The sequence below is a fragment of the Pipra filicauda genome, unplaced genomic scaffold (genome assembly GCF_003945595.2).
Source record: "Pipra filicauda isolate LSUMZ 115617 unplaced genomic scaffold, ASM394559v2 scaffold1_size10287979_pilon, whole genome shotgun sequence".
In the NCBI taxonomy this organism is placed as follows: domain Eukaryota; kingdom Metazoa; phylum Chordata; class Aves; order Passeriformes; family Pipridae; genus Pipra; species Pipra filicauda.
This window is the reverse complement of record NW_024104310.1, coordinates 4,251,885-4,274,902: the sequence shown is the minus strand read 5'-3', so window position 1 is coordinate 4,274,902 and position 23,018 is coordinate 4,251,885. Positions and strand designations below refer to the sequence as shown.

The 23,018-nt window shown below is 37.4% G+C and overlaps 1 protein-coding gene across 4 annotated transcripts in view; it reads right to left on the bottom strand.

Moving 5' to 3' along the window:
- Positions 1-23,018, bottom strand: part of MPP7 (membrane palmitoylated protein 7) — a 150,423-nt gene that overhangs the window by 88,993 nt on the left and 38,412 nt on the right. For all 4 annotated transcript variants that reach the window (XM_027717352.2, XM_027717356.2, XM_039380633.1 and 1 more), the window contains exons 3-4: positions 19,714-19,876; positions 5,892-6,010 (exon numbers count right to left, since the gene is read on the bottom strand). In XM_027717352.2, the coding sequence (XP_027573153.2) occupies positions 5,892-6,010; positions 19,714-19,750 (156 nt within the window). In that variant the 5' untranslated portion in view covers positions 19,751-19,876. The remainder of the gene's footprint in view (positions 1-5,891; positions 6,011-19,713; positions 19,877-23,018) is intronic.

The following is a 23,018-nucleotide window of genomic DNA, read 5'->3' as shown; positions in this document are numbered from 1 at the left end:
AGTTCATCATTACTAATGATTTCGACTATAGTAAATTCCTTCTCCCCTTGCCAGAAATAGCAAAAATTTCCAAACCAGCCCCACGGACCACATCTGGGCACTGTTTGGACAGTCTGCATTACAAGAGTGATCGCTTTCCTTCTGCCATGAGGAGGCTTTGCATGCTTTCTCTGACTGAAAGATATAAACTATAATGTAAGAAGCAACCTTGCTTGATTCTCCTCTAGAGCATGAAGAACAATTATTTTTCATTGGCCATGAATTGTTACTGGCTGCCAACCACCACACTCACACCTCCTCTTCCAGATGTCCAGGTAGTCACACCACCTTTTCCTTCGTTTCTGCCCATCTCCAAAGCAAACAGCACTTCAGACCTCCACATGAATTTACAGAAATGCAGCCTTTTCCTTCTACTGGGGAGGCACAGCTTTTTAAAATACAGTTGAGAACTCAGCAACTCAGCAGTAAAGAACCTTAAGGAAGGACTTCAAGTATCAAAGCAACATTTTAGTGAATGAGTTATCAGTTTCAATAATTCCACCCACCCCAAGGTGGTCTGTACATCTCTCCAATTATCCAGTGCTTTCCCCCAAAACCACAACCCTCTCACTCTGCTAGATCTGAGGTGAGGTACCAAATCCCAGTCCCACTTTGTCTTCTAGTGCATTTTCCAGGCTTGTTGCTCTTGGGTAATGCAGCTCCTCTGAGCTGCTTCTGAGGTGGCTGGTTTTGTCTGCCCCAAAATCAGAAACCACTCTCACCATTCTCTTAACAGGTGCAAATATATTAGCCACCAAAATCCCCTCACAAACACACATTGCTCTCTTCCTCTTCTACATAATAAAACAACTAACAGAAAAAGAGTTCTTGAGACCTGCATAAAACAGACAATCTGAACAATAAATTATGAAGATTGTGTAAATATTATTTCTAGAGAAAGTATACATGAAAAACAAACTAACGAGAAAGTAAATAACTTTTGTATGTCCAGAAGAAAATATTTCAATATCAGCTTCAAACTCGAAACGCAGAAGCAGTCAACATTAACATCACTGGGCTTCCATGCTGAAAGTCAGCTCCACCTCAGTATGATCTCCAACCTTCATTCTTTATCACTTGTCATGCTCAGGTCTTACACTACCTAACACATTCTCCTCAGCCACCGTCACCCTCCCAGGTTTGACACACTCAAAGACGTCATTCCTTCCATCTGTGGGTCATCCCCATCAAAAGTACAGAACAATAAGTTCAGAAAAATCAGTTGTCATACTCAACTCATATAATCTAAAGCCCATTTCCTCTACATTCTTACGGGAAGAAGATTCAAATTTGTGGATGCTTGAGCTTGTGCCCAGGCAGGAGCATTCACTGTCTGGATGCACGACACGGGAGAATGCCCATGATCTGGGCAGCACACACCTGGTGCTGGTTACAGAACTTCTGACACATCCCAGGGTAGGGGAAGTTGCACCATATGAGCTCTCAGGAACACCAAAATAACCTGCAGAGCTTTTCCCAGCTGAAAGTTTGGACAGTTATCAGTTAGTCTATTCTCTAATGTAAAACAAGCCATGAAACCTAACTGAGATTCTCTGATTCATATTGTAGATGCAAAACTCTTCATCCTACAGAGTAACAGTTTTTTTCAAGGAGTTTGTGCGTAAAGCCCTGGGTAAAAACTGTAACTACGTACAAACTTGCCTTTGAACTAGGCTTGTACTACTGCAGACTGAAGATTTAGTACATCATCTGCAGGTAGTTGATTTTATCACTAAGAATATGTTAAACCAATCCCTTTTGCTTTGCCCTAATCAACTCAGTTTTTATAAATACTATATTTTTCTCATTGCCAACAAGGGAACCACAGTACACTGAAAGCATCTACATTTGCATATTGAAAAATCTGAGTATTCACATCGAAAATTCCCACTGCTTCTATGCTACAGTGACTGCAAAATTTGGGCTATGTAATCATATGATTCAATTTACATGCCAAAGAAATTTCACCAGGATAAACTTAACTGGTTTATTTTTTGATAAGTTTTTAGCCACTGACATGGTCAAACACTAGCAGAGAAAATACTTTCCTAGAAGTTCAAGTCAAGTCACATCCAGGTGAAACTAACAGAAAATTAGCACAAATTAAGGTTTTGAAGGGCCAGCTACCAAAATACCATGCAGTTGTAATAAAATCAAACTGGATTGACCAAATATTCATTACTGTGGCGATAGTTTTCTTTTTCAGTGTCACATACAGCTTTTTGAATGTACAAGCTCTTCCCTATCAAGAGAAAGTGCAACACCACTTGCTGTGGCTTCTTTTTCATAATGAAAAGTACAGTACTGAGTTGGCCAAAAACAATCAGTAAACTGCAGTTGGTTATGAAATATTTCAGTAGCTGCCCAACAGAAAAGCTTACTCAATTCCTGAGCATTACATCCACAACCAGAAATGTTTAAGGCGGCAGGGCAAGTAGAAGCTTCATCCTGGAACTAAACAGACAAACAGTAAAACATGTGTCTGGTGCACTAATAGCAAGCAAACACACATGGAAATTCTTGCAGCTCCCCTAAAAATAATCTAAAAGAGTAGTTAGAACAGATCTTTATTTATCCTTTCTAAAAAATATCCAGGCTGAGCACATGTGCACTATTTCAGGTACCAGCTATGTTAGTGTTCATAATTGCCCTGAAGGATTTTCTCTTCATGTTTCTATTCCATAAATCTCTACAGAATTAATGGGATCTCTGCTATATCAAAAGTAATGAGATGGTTGAAGATTTTTGGTAGGACTTGAGAGTCATGTAATAAGACAAGGAAGTAACAATTTGAGGGAAGCAGAGACAAATTTTAAACACTTTTCAGAACCAGTTTTCTCCTCCAAACTGTCAACAACAGTTGTGATTTCCCTCTTCTCTGTACTTTGCAAGCTAAAATCTAATAAACAGATTCCTTTGTTGACAAAAGGGACAGCAAGAACAGTTGCATCAGTGTTTGCTGGTTTTACTAACTACAATAGGAATGTACTGTAGGGAACAATCCAGTTTTTGCAGGGGAATGGACTGGATGATCTAATACAACTTTTCCATTTCTGACTTCTTAGAACAGCTCAGGCTGATCCAAGTTCTCAAAGAGATTTCTGTCCAACAATACTGAGTGAAGAGAACTCCAAGGCAATGTTTGGGGCTTTTTTTTTCTTCTATCTTTTCAATAATTAGAGAGCCAGAATAGCAAACCACGTGCTATAGAATACAACCATACAGAAAACACTATAGTAATTAAATACCCATAAAACTTGGTATATCTGTAAAAAAAGTAGAAAGTTCATTTTATACTTAAGCCTCTTAATCAATTTGGAGCATTTTATCCATTTTATAACTGAAATTATTAAACAGTAGGTTAAGAAGTTCAGTGTAGAAATTTTTATTAAGCAGTATGTTAAAATACAGAAACATTAATGTCTAATTAGTAGTATAGCCATACTCATTTTCTTCATAAATGACCCATACCAGGATCACAACATCCTTGGCTCAAAGCCAGTGCATATTTTTTCCTTTTTTTTTGTAATTACAAAATATCTGTCATCATTCTCTGCCTGAGGAATTAAAAACATTTGTCTTTGCAAGTACAGTTGACTTTAAGAAGCTACTGCTAGGAAAAACAGTCTTTCAAATAAGACACCAGAACCCAGAAAGAAAGATTTGGCACTTTTGAAGTCTTGCAATAGGGAAAAACTATGGCAGATGAGGTTCATTCTTCTGCTTTTTCAGCTCTCTTCCAAAAAGGCTATGGACTGCCTTCTCTGAAACTTGATAGGATACTGAATAAATCTTCTAAAAATGCATTAAAGGTCAGACAAATACCATGAGTTTCACATACAATTAAGACCATCTTGAGGCAGTTATAAGAACTACATAACCTTTTGAAAGCTCTTCATATCCTACTTTACACACCTGAACTACACAAAAATGAGAATGTGAGATTCGATAGTCTGTGACACACACTTGGGTCAGACCAGATGGTCTTAACAGTCTCTATTCTTGTAATTAAAAAACTTTGTCTTTAAATTAATATGCTGTATTAAAAAAGGGCAACTAGTGAACACTAAAGACACAGTTTCAAGATTTCAAGAATTAAATCTATTTTAAGATAGTGTGAGGTTTAATAGGACATTAAAAGAACCATCCACAGAATTACATATATGTTTAATACTTGGATCTACAGTGTAGAAGATAAATAATAAAGATGGTTGAAATATTTCAGTGTCTTCTTGTTGTAATTGCAACAAAGTGACCATTCATTTATCCCCTTTCCCATTTTTCTTTTCTGTTAAAGTCAGAAAGTCCAATCCACTCTTCAAAAACAAACAACATGGTAACTAGGGTTTGCAACCAGGAGAGCCAGTAGGACAGGCAACTGCTCCAAACTGAGAGCTTACTCCAAGTGAGTAAACCAGTTACTGCTGTTCTATCGTTGTCTTTTGGAATAAAGGGCAAAAGGGAGTAAGTGAAGGAGTTTGAAAAGGTTTAGGTTTTGCCTCAACAGAAAATTAGAGCAAATATTGAAGTGTCGATGTTTCACAGATCCACACTCATTTTCTAGCAGCCTTCTTTAATTCCCAAAGCAGAACTAATTTAGTAACTGACCTAACATTTTGCTCAGATGCACACCACTGTCAGCTTTATTAGAAAGACGACTGGTCTTACAAAGATCTTCTGAGTCACCTGCAGGGACAGCTGCAGCAAAGCAGCAAGGAGTCTGGGAGTCACGGCACTTCAGAAACTTTGATGAAATTCTTTAGGCAAGCAAGTACAGTCAAGCACTGTTCCACTGTTGGTTTTGTGTATCAACTGCCAGAGAGTACTTGTGTTTACTTTTATATGTAAATTCTCAGCTGTTTTGAAAAGTATCAAGTACTTGGCCAAGTATCAACATTATTACATATTTTTCCAGAATAAAATAGCTGAAAGAAATGGAAAAAAGTGATTCTTTCAAACCTACTTAGAAATAATCCCAATTTTAAGCTTCCTCTAGATCAATAATTGACAAGGGTAACAAATTCTGTTCAATTATATGTGAGTCTGGATATATTCATGGCACAGGTTACTACCACCTACTGACTCATCTGAGACCTCAGAATTTTCTTCCAGCTTGAATTAGCTCTGCACTGGGGACTGAAGACATACTTACCACTCTGTAGGAGTGGAATGTTTCTAACCAGCTGATTGGTCCCATTTTTCTGCTATAAGCAATTTCAACATTATTGGGGTAGCTCTGTGTCCTCCCATGGCATGCCTTGATTTCTCGTTGCTGATCATTTTCGTAGCACAACCCTTTCTCAAGTATTTGTCCAAACTTATTTTATGTTGTACTTTAGGCCAGCATATTTATGTGCAAAACAATATAAAATGGAGGCAAGCCAATAAAAGAAACAGCTTACTAGAATTTCAGTTGACTTTGTTAAAGGAAATTATTTTAAATTAATGTGGCTACTGAACTCTTGCCATACTTGACCTCAGAAAATATATTCCTTCTAATTTTTGCTGTGAACATTTATTTATTTAAGCTAAACTCCAGGTCTTGAATGTTGACCATAAAGAAGTCTCAGATTTCCTGCTACTATTTCGTACTTTTTTTTTTCTAAACAAGGGCAAACAACATATGTTTGCTGCATTAGCATTACACTGCCAAAACATCACTCTTAAATGAAATCATCTATGTATTTTTGGTAGAATCTTATTTAACAACTTCCACCCCGACAGAAACAGAGTTAAAACAAGGCTGTTTTGTTTTCACTGAGCAACAGTTTGGTCACTGGTTTACTAGATGGCGCTCAAAACATTTTTCCATATGCTCTTCTCAAAGAGAATCTGACTTAAATGTGGTTTACCTTCACCAGTGAATGAAGGCTTTTTTCACCAAACATATCCCAGAGGAAGGTCAGGTCTTCCTGGCTGTCCACATGTGGTTGCAGCTGGGCTGGCAATGCAGCCAGCAGCTCATACAGACCTATAAAATGAAAATAAAACACAAAGTGTAATCTAGAGGTGATCTCATTAATTTCACTTAACAGTTCTGTGTAATTGGCTGCCTGGAGCATGTCATTTTAACTGAATAGGGTGTCTGGAGTATCCACCATAACATTGACTTGTAGAACCAAAAGGAACATTTAAAAAAAATTACTAAGAAACAAGTATTAGCAGTGTACTTTTTACCTTGTCACAGTACATCCATATATATTTACACAAGGTTATGCAGAAAATTCATAAAGGTTTTGAAAAAAGGACAAACCCAGAAAAAAACATAAATTCCTTTGCTTAATCGTTATTCCATTTCCCTTGATGTTAGCCAAAGAGTGAAATGAGTCATGAATAGGAAAAACTTCCTTAAAAGAACAGAAACTGGATAGGGTGGTCCATTAAAAAAAGGTTCGTGGTTTCTCTAAATATTTCTTGCTAATATATTGCTTCATACTTTTTTCAATCCCATGTTCAGTAGGGATCCACAGCAGTACAAGAGCAGCTTCTCTGTTTTGCAGGATTAAACCTTTAAAAACAGAACCCACGCAGTTTTCCCAGACACACATGCACACAGAAATATTTCAGCAACACTTTTAATTTGCCGGTATCAGAGATCCTCCGTGGGGTTAAAGCCGTTGCTGTTCTCAGTTATTTGTGGCACACCTCAGCAGGCTCTCCGAGGGGCAGACAGTAGCACACTGTTCCACAGTAGCGTACGGCATAAAATATCCATCGTGCACACAGGCCATCAAAGCTCTGTCCAAGAAACGGAGCAACAGTGTTTGCAGCAGTCCTCTTTAGGGAGGTAACCTGGCACGAGTTGATATCAATTCATAGCACATGTTTAATTTTCCAGTGGGATTACTTGGGGTAAAAAGGACAAAATGCCTTTTTCTCCTGTCTGCTGTCTACAAAAACACCAACAGTCTCCTGGGATCCAAGATACACGGTCCTGTTATTATTTTTAGTCTGAGTAAGTGCTGCTGTTCATCACAAGAGCAGATTTACAACATATTCTACTGGTAAAAGAACACTGTTGTAAATTACAGGTTACCCATTGTTATTATGCTTATTATTTCCCTAAAACTTATGATTCAGAATATTTATTAGTAAACCTAATTTCACAACCTTTTCAGACACTGCATATCCCTTTCAACATTACATACAACACCTTTGCACCTTTGGGATCTGATTATTTACATTTTCATCTTTTTACTGTCTCTCAGTAAAATATTCTGGAAAAAAAAAGTTCTTTCCAGATACATTCTTTCTGTGGTCCAAGCATTTCTTGGTGGTTCACATTCATTTCTCTTAGAATCTTGCTTTTATTTAAATATGTTCTTGTTTCCTCTTCAGAAATACTGCAAAAAGAGGATACAACTCAAACCACCACAATATTTTGCAGACAGAAGGGCAGACCATCGACCTCTGCCTAGGAAGATGCAGAGATTGAGCTGACACCCAGAGAAGAGAGGTTTGAATGGGACTTGTGGCTTCAACTTCCCAGACTACTAGAACTTCAGAACTTAGAAAATGGTTATTTTTAGCACACAGAGTTTATGCTTCAAAAACATTTTCATTTAGAAAATACAAAAAGTCCTATTTTTCTGTCATTTAGAAAATTAAAAAATTTCTTTACACTCATCCACTTTTGTTACTGTAAATATATTTGCCTTAAAATAACATGAAGGTTGTTTGACAATGGAAGAGGAAGTCCAATGTAAGCTTGCATTGTGGCATAACTGCTTAGGAACAATTCACATTTACCATTCAGAAGAAAGAAAACAGTAACTTCAGCCACTCCCTTCAAATAAAAGATGTATAACAGAGTAAGCTTTCTTTTCCTTCATCTGTCAGATCTGCTTGAATTCCACATATACACAACTATGAAACTACTCTATCCTTGTAAGTTGCTCCTTAAAGCTTTGATAATCAAATCCCTAGTTAAAAATAAAACAAAAGTTCGTGTTTCCTGACGGATTAACTGTTAGTGACACAGGGCGAGACTGAATCTGCTCGTAACAAGCTCAGGTTTTACACACAAAACTCCCAGAGAAAAACCCCTCCTGCCAGCTCTCCGGGAGCGACTGACCCTGCAGGTGCTTACACACCGCACACCACATCCGGCTCAAAAGTTTCTGTGGGCTTCACTTATTCAATGGCCCTGAATTGACCCTTCTGGGGAAATGGGTGGCCGTGTCCCCAGTGCGCCACTCCAGCCTCGACAGCAACGCACCCAACCCGCGCAACTCTCCCGGGGAAGGGCAGACAACAGACAGGTGCTGACTGATTTTATCTGCAGTACTGGAACCCAAGGACTGTGTAATGAAGAATGCTGGAGAATGTCACGCTCTTGCTCTTCAGACTCCTTGAGAAACTGAGCACTACGTAGCCAGGAGTTAAAAAAACCACTCAATCGAGGAACCAAATGAAAATCAGGCAGAAGGACAACTTAGAGGATTCACCTGGGGAGAACAGAAGGCAAAGATTTAGAACATGTCTAAAGTTAAATTTGTGTAATTCCAGATCATCTGACTCAGCTACAGCCTCCTTCCAAACCAAAGGTAATGGCAGAAGAAGGTGGTAGCACCTGTGAAGGTTTACCTTTTTTCTTCTTCCTTTTTGTTCCTTCTGTGGTGCACAGTACCACAGAATCAAAATTTTCCAGATGGGCATTCGGATTTTTACATATGAAGAAAACCAGTATGTGGCTCTTCTACACACACCTCCAAGTAAAAGGTTATTTTCATTTGTATCTCAATTACACAAAGTGTGTTGTTTTTTGCAGTGTGAAGAAATAGTGAAAACTGTGGCTGGCATGTGATTTTACCAGCAAATGGGATACAAATAAAGTACTTTTCTGATATGGACAGGGACAAAATCATCTGTCAAGTCACTGTAAACTCATAATGAAGTTAAAACCACAACATTGGCAGCTACACACTGGCCTAATTTCAATTACCAGATCTGATAAATTGTCACATTCATCTTTCCAACACCTGAAGGCTGGTAGCTCAAATCCCTGCAGCCCTGTAAGGTCTCACTGCACAGAGATGCTGCCATGTGGTAGTAGCAGTAATCTGAATTTCACAGCAGAGGGAACCTCAAATCTCCTGCAAAACTTCTAAGTAGCATCTCAGGTGGTTCTAGAACCAGAGACAAAGGCCACTGAAATAACTGTAAGTTTCTTGTTGGTTTTAGTACTGCCAGGCTGTTAAAACCAGGCTTTTTTAAACTGTTTTGATTGTAGTAGCAATTACGAAGTCTGAAGTGATGCCATATTGAACCCTTTTGATCATCTCTAAAAACAAAATTCAACTTTCAAAAAGGTCATAGTAAAACCCTTTAACATTCAGATGTATTGTTTTGCGAATTAAAAGCACACCTTCAGTGCATAAGCCATGGAATGAGATGTATCAGCACCTCTGTGCTGAATGCTACCACTGCCTGCCAGGCCACGGTTGTGCTCTTCCTCTCAATTTGATGTTTATCTTGAAGTCCCACCTCCTTGAGTCATATGACTTGCACGGACCTCACATTTTTTGAAAGATGCCCACAAATAAACACAATAATGAGCTTTTAAAAAAAGTATCTAGAAGATGTTTAAAAAAAAATTGTGAAAACCAAAAAAAAATCCTATTGTTTTTAATGCCTGATGTTGGCAACACTGCAGAGTGTCTTGGGGAAAAAAATTGCTTTTATGATACACTATTGCTATTCTATTTAGGTTCTAACATTTTTTTTTAGTCTAGTTTGCATATGTTTAACCAGCATCTATATTTAAAAGGAATCATGCACCCACTGGGATTAAATAGTATCAAAATACTTCTGGTGTCAAAATTCAGTAAAGTAAACATGACTTACACAAGAAAAATTCATTTACTTCAATTTTTAAAAGCAGATCATGTATTCAAAGGTCCCAGAAGACCTGAGCATACATAAAAAAAATTAACATTGTGTCTAAACATGGAGATGTAAGACTATTATGCAATTATAAGAGGGGAAGTAAGTCTGGTCATTCCTACAGCTCGGAGGGGGGAAAAAAGCCCAAACCAGATCACAATGTAATCATTCCTGGACATTCCCAAATCAGTGAAACAGAAGAGGAAAAAGGGCCCTTGACAGATTAAACAAGGTCACATCACTGAGTGGCAGTAATAGGAGTCAATTCCAGATAAATGAGGAAGCTCCTAGTTTTAGATACTGGTATGCTGCTATTTATATTCATGTTACATAAATGAGGTACAGTAGCTAACAGTGCTGTGAACTCAGTAAAAGCCTACAGCATGAGAACCTTCCTAAAAGTAGACGAGCATCGCAGAAGGGAATACTATAAAACTGTTGTAAGAGTGGAACGGGGAGGGGCTTGTTTGAAGGTACTTACAAAGTCTATTAAACCTGATTCAAGAATAAAGAAATTTAAAAGTAATAAATTAACAGTGGGGGGTCAATACACTTTTCATAAAATTTAGTTCATTCAAGAACAGGGACATAGGGAATTAAAATCCATCGACTAGATAACTTGCCTACAGAAATAGTCCATATAAACTACACACACGTAGATAATCTAAATACACATACAGTAAAACTAAAATTTACAACAGTTTGTCATGGAAAGAGAAACTACTCTAAAGCTTTTGGACTTGTTGCAGCAGTAAGTAAGATAAAATAGTAGCTGCAGAATAAGGTTTGCAGCATTCAGCCAGCTACAACTAAAGTAATTTCAAAATTCCAGCTATGTTTGAAAACTCAGCACTGTCCCTGCTTAAAAGGCAAAAGATAAATTTCAATTTGTTCTTTTAACACACTTAAGCACTTCCTGTCTTCAGAGTATCTTCAGCTTTTTCTAAGCTTGACTAATACAATTTAGTTTTATTCAATCTGAAGACTAAAATGTAGAATAATGGCAATTCCAATTTAAAAATGTGTACGCTAGATTTGCACATGCAATTGGATTTAAGAGTAGGCAGCAATGGAAAACTTTCAAATCAGGAACAATGGGACATAAAGGATTTTTCCAGTTTTAGGAAATTGCTTCCTTTGTAGTGTTATATTCTACAGAAGACGGCTTGTTCCTAGGAGGAGAATAAATGGCTAAGCAATTGATGAAACTGTTCCCGTACTGAACCACTCACACTGCAGATTCCAGATGCTCTACATTCTTGACATCAGAATGGAAAAATTTACTGTTAGTCTAGAGAAATTTAATATCACCATTCTTGTCATATCCTTCATAGCTTCATTATTAGGACAAGTCTGTGGAAGCTATAAACTAGTGCTAAATGATAAAAAATATGGTCTCTGTGTTCCATCACTCTTGCATATTACACGAAAACACCAACTTTGTTTTGGTTAGCTTAAGGAAAGAAACGGAGATAAATGGATGCGCATTTGCTTTCATATGCTAATTAATTTCCTGAATTAGCATTTTGAACAATGATGCCAGACTTCGAATCAAAAATTTTTACAGCAACTGAGGGATAATAAACACTAAAGAACATATATCTAAGCCCAGAACAACACTGTAAAAATTTATTGTATTAATAAAATGTGACACACCAACCTTTAAATTTTCCACTTTGTCAAAGGTAAAATAATCAGCACGATTTGCTGCCATTTATAACAAGCTGCCATTTTTTCACATTTGAACTGTGCTTTATAGTTCTACAAAGGTTCAGGCAACACTTGCCTTACACACAAGAAAACAGCATCACAGTAGAAACACTTATTCTGATATCCTCGTTGTTACACAATAAAATCAGTCATTAACACCAAATATTAAAAATTATTTAATTCCGAAACTTGAGATCAGTATTTATGCATAGGTTCAAATAAAAACATATGCAGTACACATACATATTGGATAGACACACTGCACTGTCCTATCAGACTCCAGTTATAAAGAGACCACTATGTGCTCAAATTTATGTGCTACAAAAAGTTCTTTTTTTATGTTCTCTTAAATAATTTCACTGAATATATGGGCTTCCTGACACTGAAAAAAGTTAAAGACTAACAATTTTTTTTTGCAGAGTGATTAATTCATTTCAGCATGTCCATTATTTTAATTTTACAGTTTAGTGTTTATACAAAAAAAAAATATTACAATTTTCAAAGTTCCAGAACACTGAGTAACAAGATAATGATGACATGCAACTGATTGGCACCTTGGGAAAAAAATATGTTTTGATTTATTTGCTATTTCCAAAAAAAAAAAGAGGAAAATGCTGAAATCCTTACAGATGGCATAGCAATAGAAATATTAGTGTTGTATATTTTTTCTAATGAAAACAAGATTTTTGCTATAAGTGTCCTCAAAGAACAAGATTACATATTCATTAAAGGTAATAGTATTTTAACTGAAAAGTTGTACCTAGTTTTTAATTCCTCCAAGCTACAGTAAAGTTGTTAGCCCACCTTAAAACAATGTTATGACAGAAAATGTTGAAAATGAGCAGTCATTTAGGCCCACCGCTTTTAAAAATATTATTTCCTTCAAAATGGAAAAGTCTTTAGTTTTGGAACTTGGCTCCCGGAGCTAAAGAATCCGTAGTTGTTTGAAACAGTTATTGGTCTTTTAGGATTTGTCTCAACATGTGCATTTCAGATTTAACACACCACATACTGTTAACATTCTGATGTGAGTTAAACAGTTGATCCCTCTTTGCATCCATACGGGGCAAGAGTGTTGCTGCAAAGTTCTTGCTTGTATGGCTCATCAGACTGCTTCCAAATTGAAACCCCTCAAAACTGTAGTTACTGGACACTGCGTCAACACGGATACTTTCAAAGTTCATAAAATATACTTTCATGAGTTTTCAAAAGCTCACCTATTATCTGCAAGAATAACACATATATAAAATTGATTTAAAGTGACCCATCAGGCACAAATTAACAAGCAGCTTGTGGAAAACTCATACAAAGTTTTCATATTCTTTTTTTTTAAAAAATTCCTGACTTCTCCAGTGAAGCCAGAATACTATGACACCTTGAATAACCTTGACTAATTGACTGCTCCTTTCTACAGACATCAGCTTGGCGAGTCTTTAGTACTTCTATCTAGATCTTCATCAACACTAGAGGAGGCCATAGCAAGCACCTGGCAGGCAGTCAGGAAAGAACTCATTCCAGCACTAGGAAGGCACTAGGCACACTCACTGTATTTAACTCTTTAGTCACAATCTGCAAGCTTATAAGACATTTGGTACCGGGGAGGGGCGACAAGGATCACTAAACCTGGCATTTTACATCTGCAAAAGGAAGACACAATATCTCATTAAGAGACTGAATAACAATGGAAATCAAGACTATTTTCAACTCAGTTGGGCCTAAAACTACTGGGAACACCATTTGATTACCCTGTATCTCAACCTTTTGTGGTTGAGGCACATGCTAATCACATATCTCATACTGTTACATGTCCTGAGAGTAGAAGAAAAAGTCCTACAATCCCAGGCAGTACTGATGCCCAAAACCAAGTTAGTAAATTATTTCAGTGTTGCCATTCACTGTATGACTGAGTTTAAGGTTTAACGCTCAAAACAATTTATGCCATTACATCAATCAGTCATATATGTACAGACAAATACACCTGATATACACCTTCATAAGGAACACAGGAACATACAAAAACTTAGAGTCAAGTACATTGACAAGCTGAGAAAGTTCTCCTGGAGAGAAGGTTGCAACCTTCCAGTATGAGAAGGGGGCCTACAAGGAAGCTTGAGAGGGATTCTTCATTGGGAACTGTAGTGACAGGACAAGGAGTAATGGGTTCAAACTGAAAGAGGGGAAATTTAAGTTAGATATAGGGAAGAAATTCTTTACTGTGAAAGTAGTGAGGCACTGGAACAGGTTGTTCAGAGAAATTGTGGATGCCCCAGCCTTGGTAGTGTTCAAGGTTGAGTAGGGTGGGGTATTGAGCAACCTGCTCCAGCTGAAGGTGTCCCTGGCCATGGAAGGGGCGTTGGAACGAGATGATCTTTAAGGTCCCTTCCAACCCAAACCATTCTAGGATTCTACATCATCATCTTATCTTGAAAGTAACTTTATGAAATTAAACTATTTGAAATAATTATTTCATAGTTTATCCTTAAAATTAATATGTTGTATTGAGGTGTCTTTTGTTTTTGTTTTTTTTTTCTTTATACCAATGTGTTATTTAAAAAAAAAAATCATATTTAAACGCATGTATTCCACAACAGGCAACTAACAGCTTGCTGGGAAGCTTCTCACTACCTCTTAGTAGCACTAAAGTGCCTTCAGATTAACAGGTTTAGTTTTATTAAGTCAGCCAAGACTTGATGTGATGTTGGGCTGAGAAGCCACAGAATGCACACTAAATGCACACAATCCGTAGGCCCTGCAAGTTAACCTGGATGCTGGCACAGCTACACTGGAGCGGGACAGCACAGCAGAGTGCTCTCAGCAAAGGACACCTGGCATCACTGGAACTGCCAACTATCTGTGTAATTACAGCTTTTGGTCCAACCAACATAGCCATACATTTAAGTCTCTGGCTAGAAACAATACAGGCTATTGTACTCTCAAATTCACTACAAAGCTACACACTGCTCAACAAAAATAAAAAAACTGAGTAAAAATTGCTTCACCTGCCAGACCATTTGAATTAAATTTGCATCCAAGAACTGTAACAGTTTTAAAGAGTTTACCATCAGTAAATACAATTACGCACATTTTCTGATTCCACACCGCTGAATCAGTCTAGCATAATATAAAATATTAACACAAAACAGAACAGTTTAACAGTTTAGAGAAATTTCATTTCACTTTGAACAAGTTTTCCAACAATCACCATAAATATGCTGATACCAAAATAAATACCTTTTCCAACACCAGCAGGTTGTATTTTAAAAAATTAAATCAGATCACAATTAAAGCTAGCCATACACCTCATACTTTCCCAAATCTTTCATATTAACATTAGCTGAAAAGCCATTTAATGCCTCTGGCAGAGGGACATGGGGAGAAATCAAGAATGTACGGATAAAATATTGGCTCTATTTATTAATTCAGTATAAATTTTGTCTCAGCTAGCATATCCATTTTCATGAATATCTAGCCATATCTGTGCACTTCAACGTGGTGAGAAATTTTAGTAGCCTTGAAATCGTGAAGCAGCTGAAGGCATCATTTACATGCTGCACTTGCTGCAGCACCCCTATGCCTAAGCCGTGAGCAGCAGCGGGAAGCAGACGAGGGAAGGCTTTCCCTGCGCTCCGTTTCCACCACGGCACACCAGCGGAGCAGCAAAGGCACTTTGGAGCAGGATTCAATCACCCTGCAAGCCTTTGCCCTGGCAGCCTCCAACGGAAGAGCTACTCCCAGAAATCTTTCCTTCATCGCTCTCCTAAATTACCTTTCTCTTCATCTCATAATAATGAACCCAGATCTCTGGCCACCATTTTACATTACTACATTTTTTAAACATGCTGTAAAAATAGAACTCCCTGATTTCTATCTCCCTCCTCATTCTGAAATCTGGTTTAAAAGGCTAAAATAGAAATTTTAGCACTTCAGATTAATTTGGGGTTTTTTCCCTATAGATGTTTCTGATGTCCCCCCCCTCAGCTCAGCCAACTACTCAGCTTTTTCTTCATATTATTAGTGCTTCTTTTCTTTCTCCTTTTTATCCTTTTCATTATCAAGCATGCTTAGAAAAGATCACACTCAAACTCACAAGCTGATCAAAATGCATTAATATAGTAGTAAATAAAGGGAAGACAACTGTATGAAAACAATAAAAGCAAGGATAACATCTTTTTATGTTCCGATGACTGCAAAATCGCCTTTGCACTTCGCACTGCCTGCAGCGGGCCGGCGCCACTGGGAGGTGATCCATATGGACTGTGGAGCTAGCACAGCAATGTGCTACCCCAGCAAAATATTTCCACCAGCATTCAGTACGTCCACATCAGCAGCACTCAGCTTCAGAGGTCAAGGTAATTCTTAAAGAATCACAGAATAAACTACTAAAAATGCAGTTTGGAAAAATACCTAGCATTTAGAACAGCTTTCACACATCTACTAAGTATTATTACAAAACAGAGAAGAAAACACCAAAAACTGGAATATTTTGAAGGTCGTGTGAACTACAATTCAGTTAGTAACAAATGTATTGTTTTTTTTAAATTAAAAAACTAATATGTTAGTTATGTAGGTTTGTAATACTGAAAATACTCCCCTTATCTGGCACAGTGCTTGCTCCTATACATTCTCAAGAAGAAACAAATGTAAGTCCTGCACATTTTCTCTTTCTAGAATTTACAATATTCAAATTCAAGAACTGCTTCTGACTTTCACTGTATATAAGCAATCTCACACAGTTTTATTTGGTGGCTAAACTTGGCCCATAAATATGGTTTTCCTGCTGACAATACATGGATCAAAAGCACAAAGTCTGCTTTGCACATTGGTGCACTGGTTTTTGAGGACAAACAGAAAAGCATTTTTAAATTCGTCAGTTAAGCAAGCTTGATACAGCGTTGAGAGGAAAGAAATCTGTAACAAGTTTACGATGTTTTTCACATTAAAACAACACTTAAAGCATAATGATGTCATCTTGGCTCCACCAAAGTCAGCAACAAAGCTGCCATCTACTAATGTGAAGCCAGAACTGCAATCTTAAATCTTCCTAAATATACCAGACAAGTGAATGCCAGATCTCACAGACTTGCTTTTCCTGCAAAAATGCAGGTCTTCTTGCTCAGCCTTCAAACTCTATTTGATGGGCTCGCACACAGAGGTCAGGCAGACTCTGCAACACAGAAACTAGTGAAAGCGTCAGATGCAGCCCCAGGCGTGAGCTCAGCCTCCCATTCACCACGGTTGCTTTAAGATGATCTTGACCTGACACTGACAAGACTATAAACCTTGAGGGAGGATCACACACATGTTATAAACAACGAGTAACTCTTTTAAATTATTGTAGTATAAAAATAGGTTTTCTATATGGCTAATGGAGAGTGGAAGAGAAGGAAGCATGTGCTTATACATAAGCCTTTCTCCTCTGTCTTACAGTTAGTGGTAAGGAATAAGATTAATTTAAAAGTCCCTGTGTGAATCTTTCTAGTAGAACAATGTTTTAAACAAAAGATTGCAAATAGCGTAGCCATGATTTTGATTTATCATAGTTTAAAGTCTGGTAAACGACTCTCAAAACAGATTTAAGAGGCATGGTTTGTGTTCAGAAGAATATACAGGTTAAAACATGGTATAACAAAAGCAAGTATATAAGGAAGTAGCTGCAAGTACGTGGTGACACTTCTAATAAAGGCTGTTGATGAAGTAAAGGCAATGTAACATTGACACAAGCAGGTCAACATTTAGTCTGATCAAATATGGCCCCTCACGAACACTCTCCTGCTTTTGACAGTGGTCTGATGCTTCAGACTATATAAAAAAAAAAAAGAAAATCATTAATGCTCCCATACTAGTGACTGAGTGTCCAATGGTCCATGACTGGGCAACTTTCAATATTCACAGATGATACATTTCTATTTACTAGTCCTCAGTGAATTCTTTCATCTGTTTTTAAATCTAGGTTGACTTTTATTTCACTCAGGATCCATCAGACAGAAAAATAGGTTAGGCTGCATTTTACTCAAATGCATTTATAAAAGAGAGTCTCAGCAAACAGACTGAACAAGGTTGTATCCCTACCCTAAAGGTCCCACTAAGTGACTTGCCAACCCTCCAGTGCCCCCAAAGACCCCTCATGGACTAAAGCAGTTTCAATTCATTACATGTCACAACACCAGTCTGTGCAGGGAGGGCGAGAGGAAAACCAGTTTATCCACCAAGGAACAACAGAGGTAGGGAAATCTTTATGTTTCACTTATTTTAATCTAACAGTGAGAGGAACAGCAGGAGAACAGGGCTTCGATTAGAAACCACCTGCACCATAACCAGGGTAGAAAGCACAGTTTGATGTAACCCTTCCAAAAATACTTAAATGCCTATCAGCCCCATCAGGAAGTATTGTAAAGGAAGTGGAATAAAAAAGAAATTACTCTCTTTTCACTCCAAATGCCAATTTTTATTTAGAGAAACAATCTACAACTTGCAGCAGAAAAAAAAAGTTTTTTAACAAGTATTATTTAACAGTAAGATATTAATGGTGTGTATCATATTTTATGATAGATTTCACGGGACAATGGAGATACCTGAGCTTTACCATACATCTTAATTATTAAGGGTGTATTTGCAGCATCGTATTGATTAAATAGCTCAGTAAAACATGTTTGTAGGGGCATTTTAACACACACAATTTTAAAATTAAGATTTTTTTTTCACTTTTTGGAGCCCTTTTCTTTCTTTATTCAGAGATGATGTCCACAACTATTACTTTTGGACATATTAACATTCTTTAAACAACAAATGAATAATAATTTTAAAAAAAATTAAGGCACGTTTTGAAAGGACACAAAAGGTTACATGATAAAGAAAGCAAAGATACAGAGTAGACACTGACACATCTTCAAAAACGCAGCTTTAGCAAACTGAACAGCTGCAACTCGCTTATCTCCATGGGGGAAGAGGGAGAAAAGAAAGGTATGCAGAGGTAGGATTCGGTGAGGTGACAGTCAAATCCCTTAAACACAGGAATAAGGAGACAGAAACACAAACACAACCCTCCCTACCCACTGCAACAAAAAACACACACATCAATTCTAAAGATTAATATTTTCATCTAAGACAAATTTTACATGGACCTGAGGCATAGGGGGGAAAAATCACTGCACTGTACAGTCTATTTAAAATAAGAATAAAATGCAGTTCTTATATAAATACTTTTTGGATTCCTGACTTGAAATCTCCCTCTTAATTTTCCAAATTCTGCTATTACTTCTTGGGCCTACATGGCACAGGGATGGAAAGCTGGGGGTGGAACGCAGGGATCTTTATATTGTGTTATAACCTCAGCTGCATCACCTTTTTTAACAAACACCCTCGAGCAAAAATATTAACTTCAGTTGTCCCTAACAAAGGGTCAAAAATACTGTCAGAGAGAGAGAATGTCAGCATAACAAGAAGATGAGATTTAATCTTTGAATATAACCTAATATTGCAAAGAAGGTGAAAACTGTGGAAAGCTACATAGCTGCATTCCCACTGCCTGCAGTCAGTGACAGGAACTGGGCTCTGACATGGAAGGCAAGGGAAGGAACAGAACTTGAGACAGTATTTTTCTTCTCCTAATTTGTTAAAGAGTTGTCAAAACCGAATAGTCTGTGTTCAGAAATAACTCCACTGATAACTGTAACTCACAGAGGGGATAGTCTAGACTGCTGCACATATTAAGGCATGCATGATATCATGATGTTTTTTTTTCCTGCTCCTTTTTCCAGTTAACATTGTAAGAACTATGCTCAGAGATGAATCCAAATTCTTCAGATCCATATATAATATAGTTTGGAGTTGTTCTGTTTTGGGGGTTGCGTACGGAGGGGAACAAGGTGGTGGTGGGACTTTTTAAAATTAATTTATTTTGTCTGTGGTGTTTCACAGATCTAACTTAACTTCAGGGATAAAAGGTTATGTTTAAAGTCTTAAATTAAGCATGTGTTGAGAACATAATTAATTATCTTATTTGACGATTTCTTGCAATAGAGGCTGTAGACTTAACAAACAAGCTGTGGAGGGCGCGTGCAGCCCCCCCGGCCTGCGTACCTGTGTCACTTCCAGATCCTGTTGATAACGCCGGCATGATTTAGGCTGCAGTGGCACGCAGGAACCTCAACCCAGCACTGCAGCCAGAAGGCAGAAGGTAATTTCAGTTTAACTGCTTGCAGCCAAGTTGTCTACCAAGATTTATGCTATCTCCCAGTGTCTCCTAGAAAGAACAGAAACAGAATTTTACAGTTAAGAACATTGTTAAACTGTAAATTACTGCAGCTAACCAAATCCAATCATTATCATGAAATAAGCTTTTATTTAAGACTCTCAAAACAAAGTGCTTTGCACTTATGACTGTTGAGATTTTTGTTTCCCCAGGTAAAAAAGTTTTGTTTTCTTCAGTCTAGCCTATAATCCTACTCTGCATTAAAAATAATTTAACACATTTCTCTCATGTAAATTATACTCTTTAATTCCAGCAGGCCGGGCATTTTGGAAATAAAGTCTAGGAATATTTTATTAAAACAGTGAATAATTGAAGTCACTCAAATTTTGCTACTACTTATCTCAAGAAAATAAAATTGCTTACTAGCATGATAATTTATTCAGTGTTTCTATTTAACCTCCTTTCAACTGTTTTCAGGTCATTTAAGATCTGACATTCAATTTTTATTTGTAATCTGGAAATGTAATCTGACTTTTAACTGGAGTTGTTAAAAGCAGGACTAGTGCAAACGCTTCTCTAAGGTAAATTGCAGTTTGATTCGTAGAGTTCATTACCAGGTAAGGAATTTTTCTGTGATTCATTACTACAAAATCAGTATTTCTTTAACACATATTTTTTAATAATTGCACAGGCCTACTGATAGTAAATGTGGGGTCTTTCTTTTAACCACTTCTTGAGGAAAATTCAGAGCAAATGTAAAAAAAGTTAAAACTAATCTCAAATATAAGTGAATGTATTTAAATTCAAGTATGTTAAAATATGAAACTGGAACACAAACTTGTTAGAAGAAAGAGTTAAGACTGGAAATGTCTACTAATAGCAGGTCAGAGGCTGATGTGTTTGCAGGGTAAAGAAAGGGAAAGGGGGAAGTAGAAGCTAACAGAAAACAAGGGTTTTCTCCACATTTCAGTAAACAAAAAGGATCCTTGAAGAAAGAAAGCAGCATAGTTCTGCTTTAGCAAAAGAAAATACACAAATAGAGCATTTTGCTGCTGCTATTGCTGGTTTGTTTTTTGTCGGGTTTTTTTAAAGCACATTCATATTAATCAGAATGACTTTTGAAGTCATCTTGGCTCTGAAAATGCATATTTTGGACACATTTGTACTTGGCAACAGTCTTGTGGAAGAGTAATATACAGGTGCTGTAAACACTGCATGCTGTTCAAAATTCTGTTTTTCACCAAAAAAAGTCCCCATGTAGCTAAAAGTATTGCAACATATTAAGGGCCATCCACGAGATTTTGTTCAGTAAGTTTTAAATTAATTAGTAGATATAAGTTAGTTGTTAACTCATCCCTAGGCATGAGCCTATAGTTTAAACAGTCTGGCAACTTTTAAGTTTCATTTTTTTTGTCCCCTAATTGTTTACCCAGTGAATCTGGGTGGGTTTTTTAAGACAGCAAATACAGCACAAGTTACATTCTGGCCAACTTCTTCTATGATGAAAAGAACCAAATAAGAACTTAAAAACCTGTCTACTAACACTGTTTAAGAGTTTGGGGCTTTTTAGGTTATAAAAGTTTGTGGTGAAGAAAAAAAAGTAAGTTTTCAGTAAAAAAGCATCAGCTTCCAAAAAAATACTTTGACATGCATCAAATCAGCACAAAATCCATTAACTTAAAATTTAAAACAGGGATAAGGAATTTAAGTATTTCAGAGGGAAAGCTCATCTTATGATGACAAAGTTGTAAAACGTCTTTATGCAAAGCTAGCCAGGGTGAAGTTTAAAAGAAAAAAAAAAAGACATCGTAGCCAAGGACACGTTGTACCAATTAAGAAGGAACATATTAATTTTAGATTAATTCTGCTTGTTTTCTGTTAAACACGTAAAGGAGAGCCCTGTCCCAAGCTCAGGGACAGTCCCCAGCGTGAGCACACCACGGCAGTCGCACAAAGGATGGAGGCATTTTCACTTTTTGCATGTGTAAGAAACAGATTAAAACAAAACTATTGACTATTAATGGGACATCTTTGAGTTATATGCAGCTTAAAGTACTTTCATCTATTTAAAAAAAAAAACCACCAAAAATGCCAAACAAGGCATTCTCATTATAAGCACATTACTATTAATCAAAAATTCAAGAAGAATTTCCTTAAAGTTCACTGCAAAATGTGGAAAATCTTGCTGATCTACATACATGCAATGCATTTAAATTCCATCAGTTTGTTTTTCTTTATTTCACAGTAAATCATTCAGGGAAAAAAAATCCAGCTCCTCATTATTTAAGAAACTTATATACAACATAAAGTTATTCCCCCCAGATCCTAAATATATATTAATGAAAAATAAATGAGCTGATGAAATCCTTACCAGTAAAATGCTTAATATTTTGCTGGAATGGGACAGGGATTTTTTTTTCCTAACGTGCAAATTAAGCTACATTTTTGCAGTGATGATGCTATTTTCTTTGGCTCACTTTATTTAAAATGCTTTGGAAGTTTTTGCCGGAGCCCAGCCATAGGCATTGCTGACTGCTGTATGGAATCGATTTGCTGCAACACAGAAATACCAGCTGTTACAGTATGTCCTGAGAGGGATTACCGAATATTCCTAAATTGAAGTTCAATCCATCTTTCCATAAAAATTAGGAGCCAGGGCCAGGAACGTAACAGCAGTATCAAGTGCACCTGAGGCATTTACAATACCCAGCAGGACTGTTACAACCAGCCTTTAAAAAGGGCTTATTTTTGAAATTTCATTATTCCAGTTGTACCTTGCTTCTATAGATCGCACCGTATCGGGTTCTGCTGGCACCCGCCGCCTGGAAACAGCTCCTCCCGCCCGGCCCCTCACGGCCCCTCACGGCTCCCGCCTGACCCCTGGCGGCCGCCTCCCCACACGCCGAGAGCAGGAGCTCCCCGCCAGGCCCCGCTTGCTTCTGCCTCCTGCTTCTGCTTTCAGTTGTTTAAACCAAAGGGTAAGTAACTGATTAAAATGAAACAATAAAATGCATCATTTTGATCATTTCTGCCTGTGCTTACTTGCCTAATGAAAGGCATCTCTGTTTCTAGGGCGTTCGGGTTGAACGGAAGGTATTAAAAAAAAAAGAAAAAAGCCTCGATGCTTGTAAAAGGTACAGAAATGCTTTCCCCCCATCTTCTGACAGCTCCCGCACACCCTCACAAGCACGGT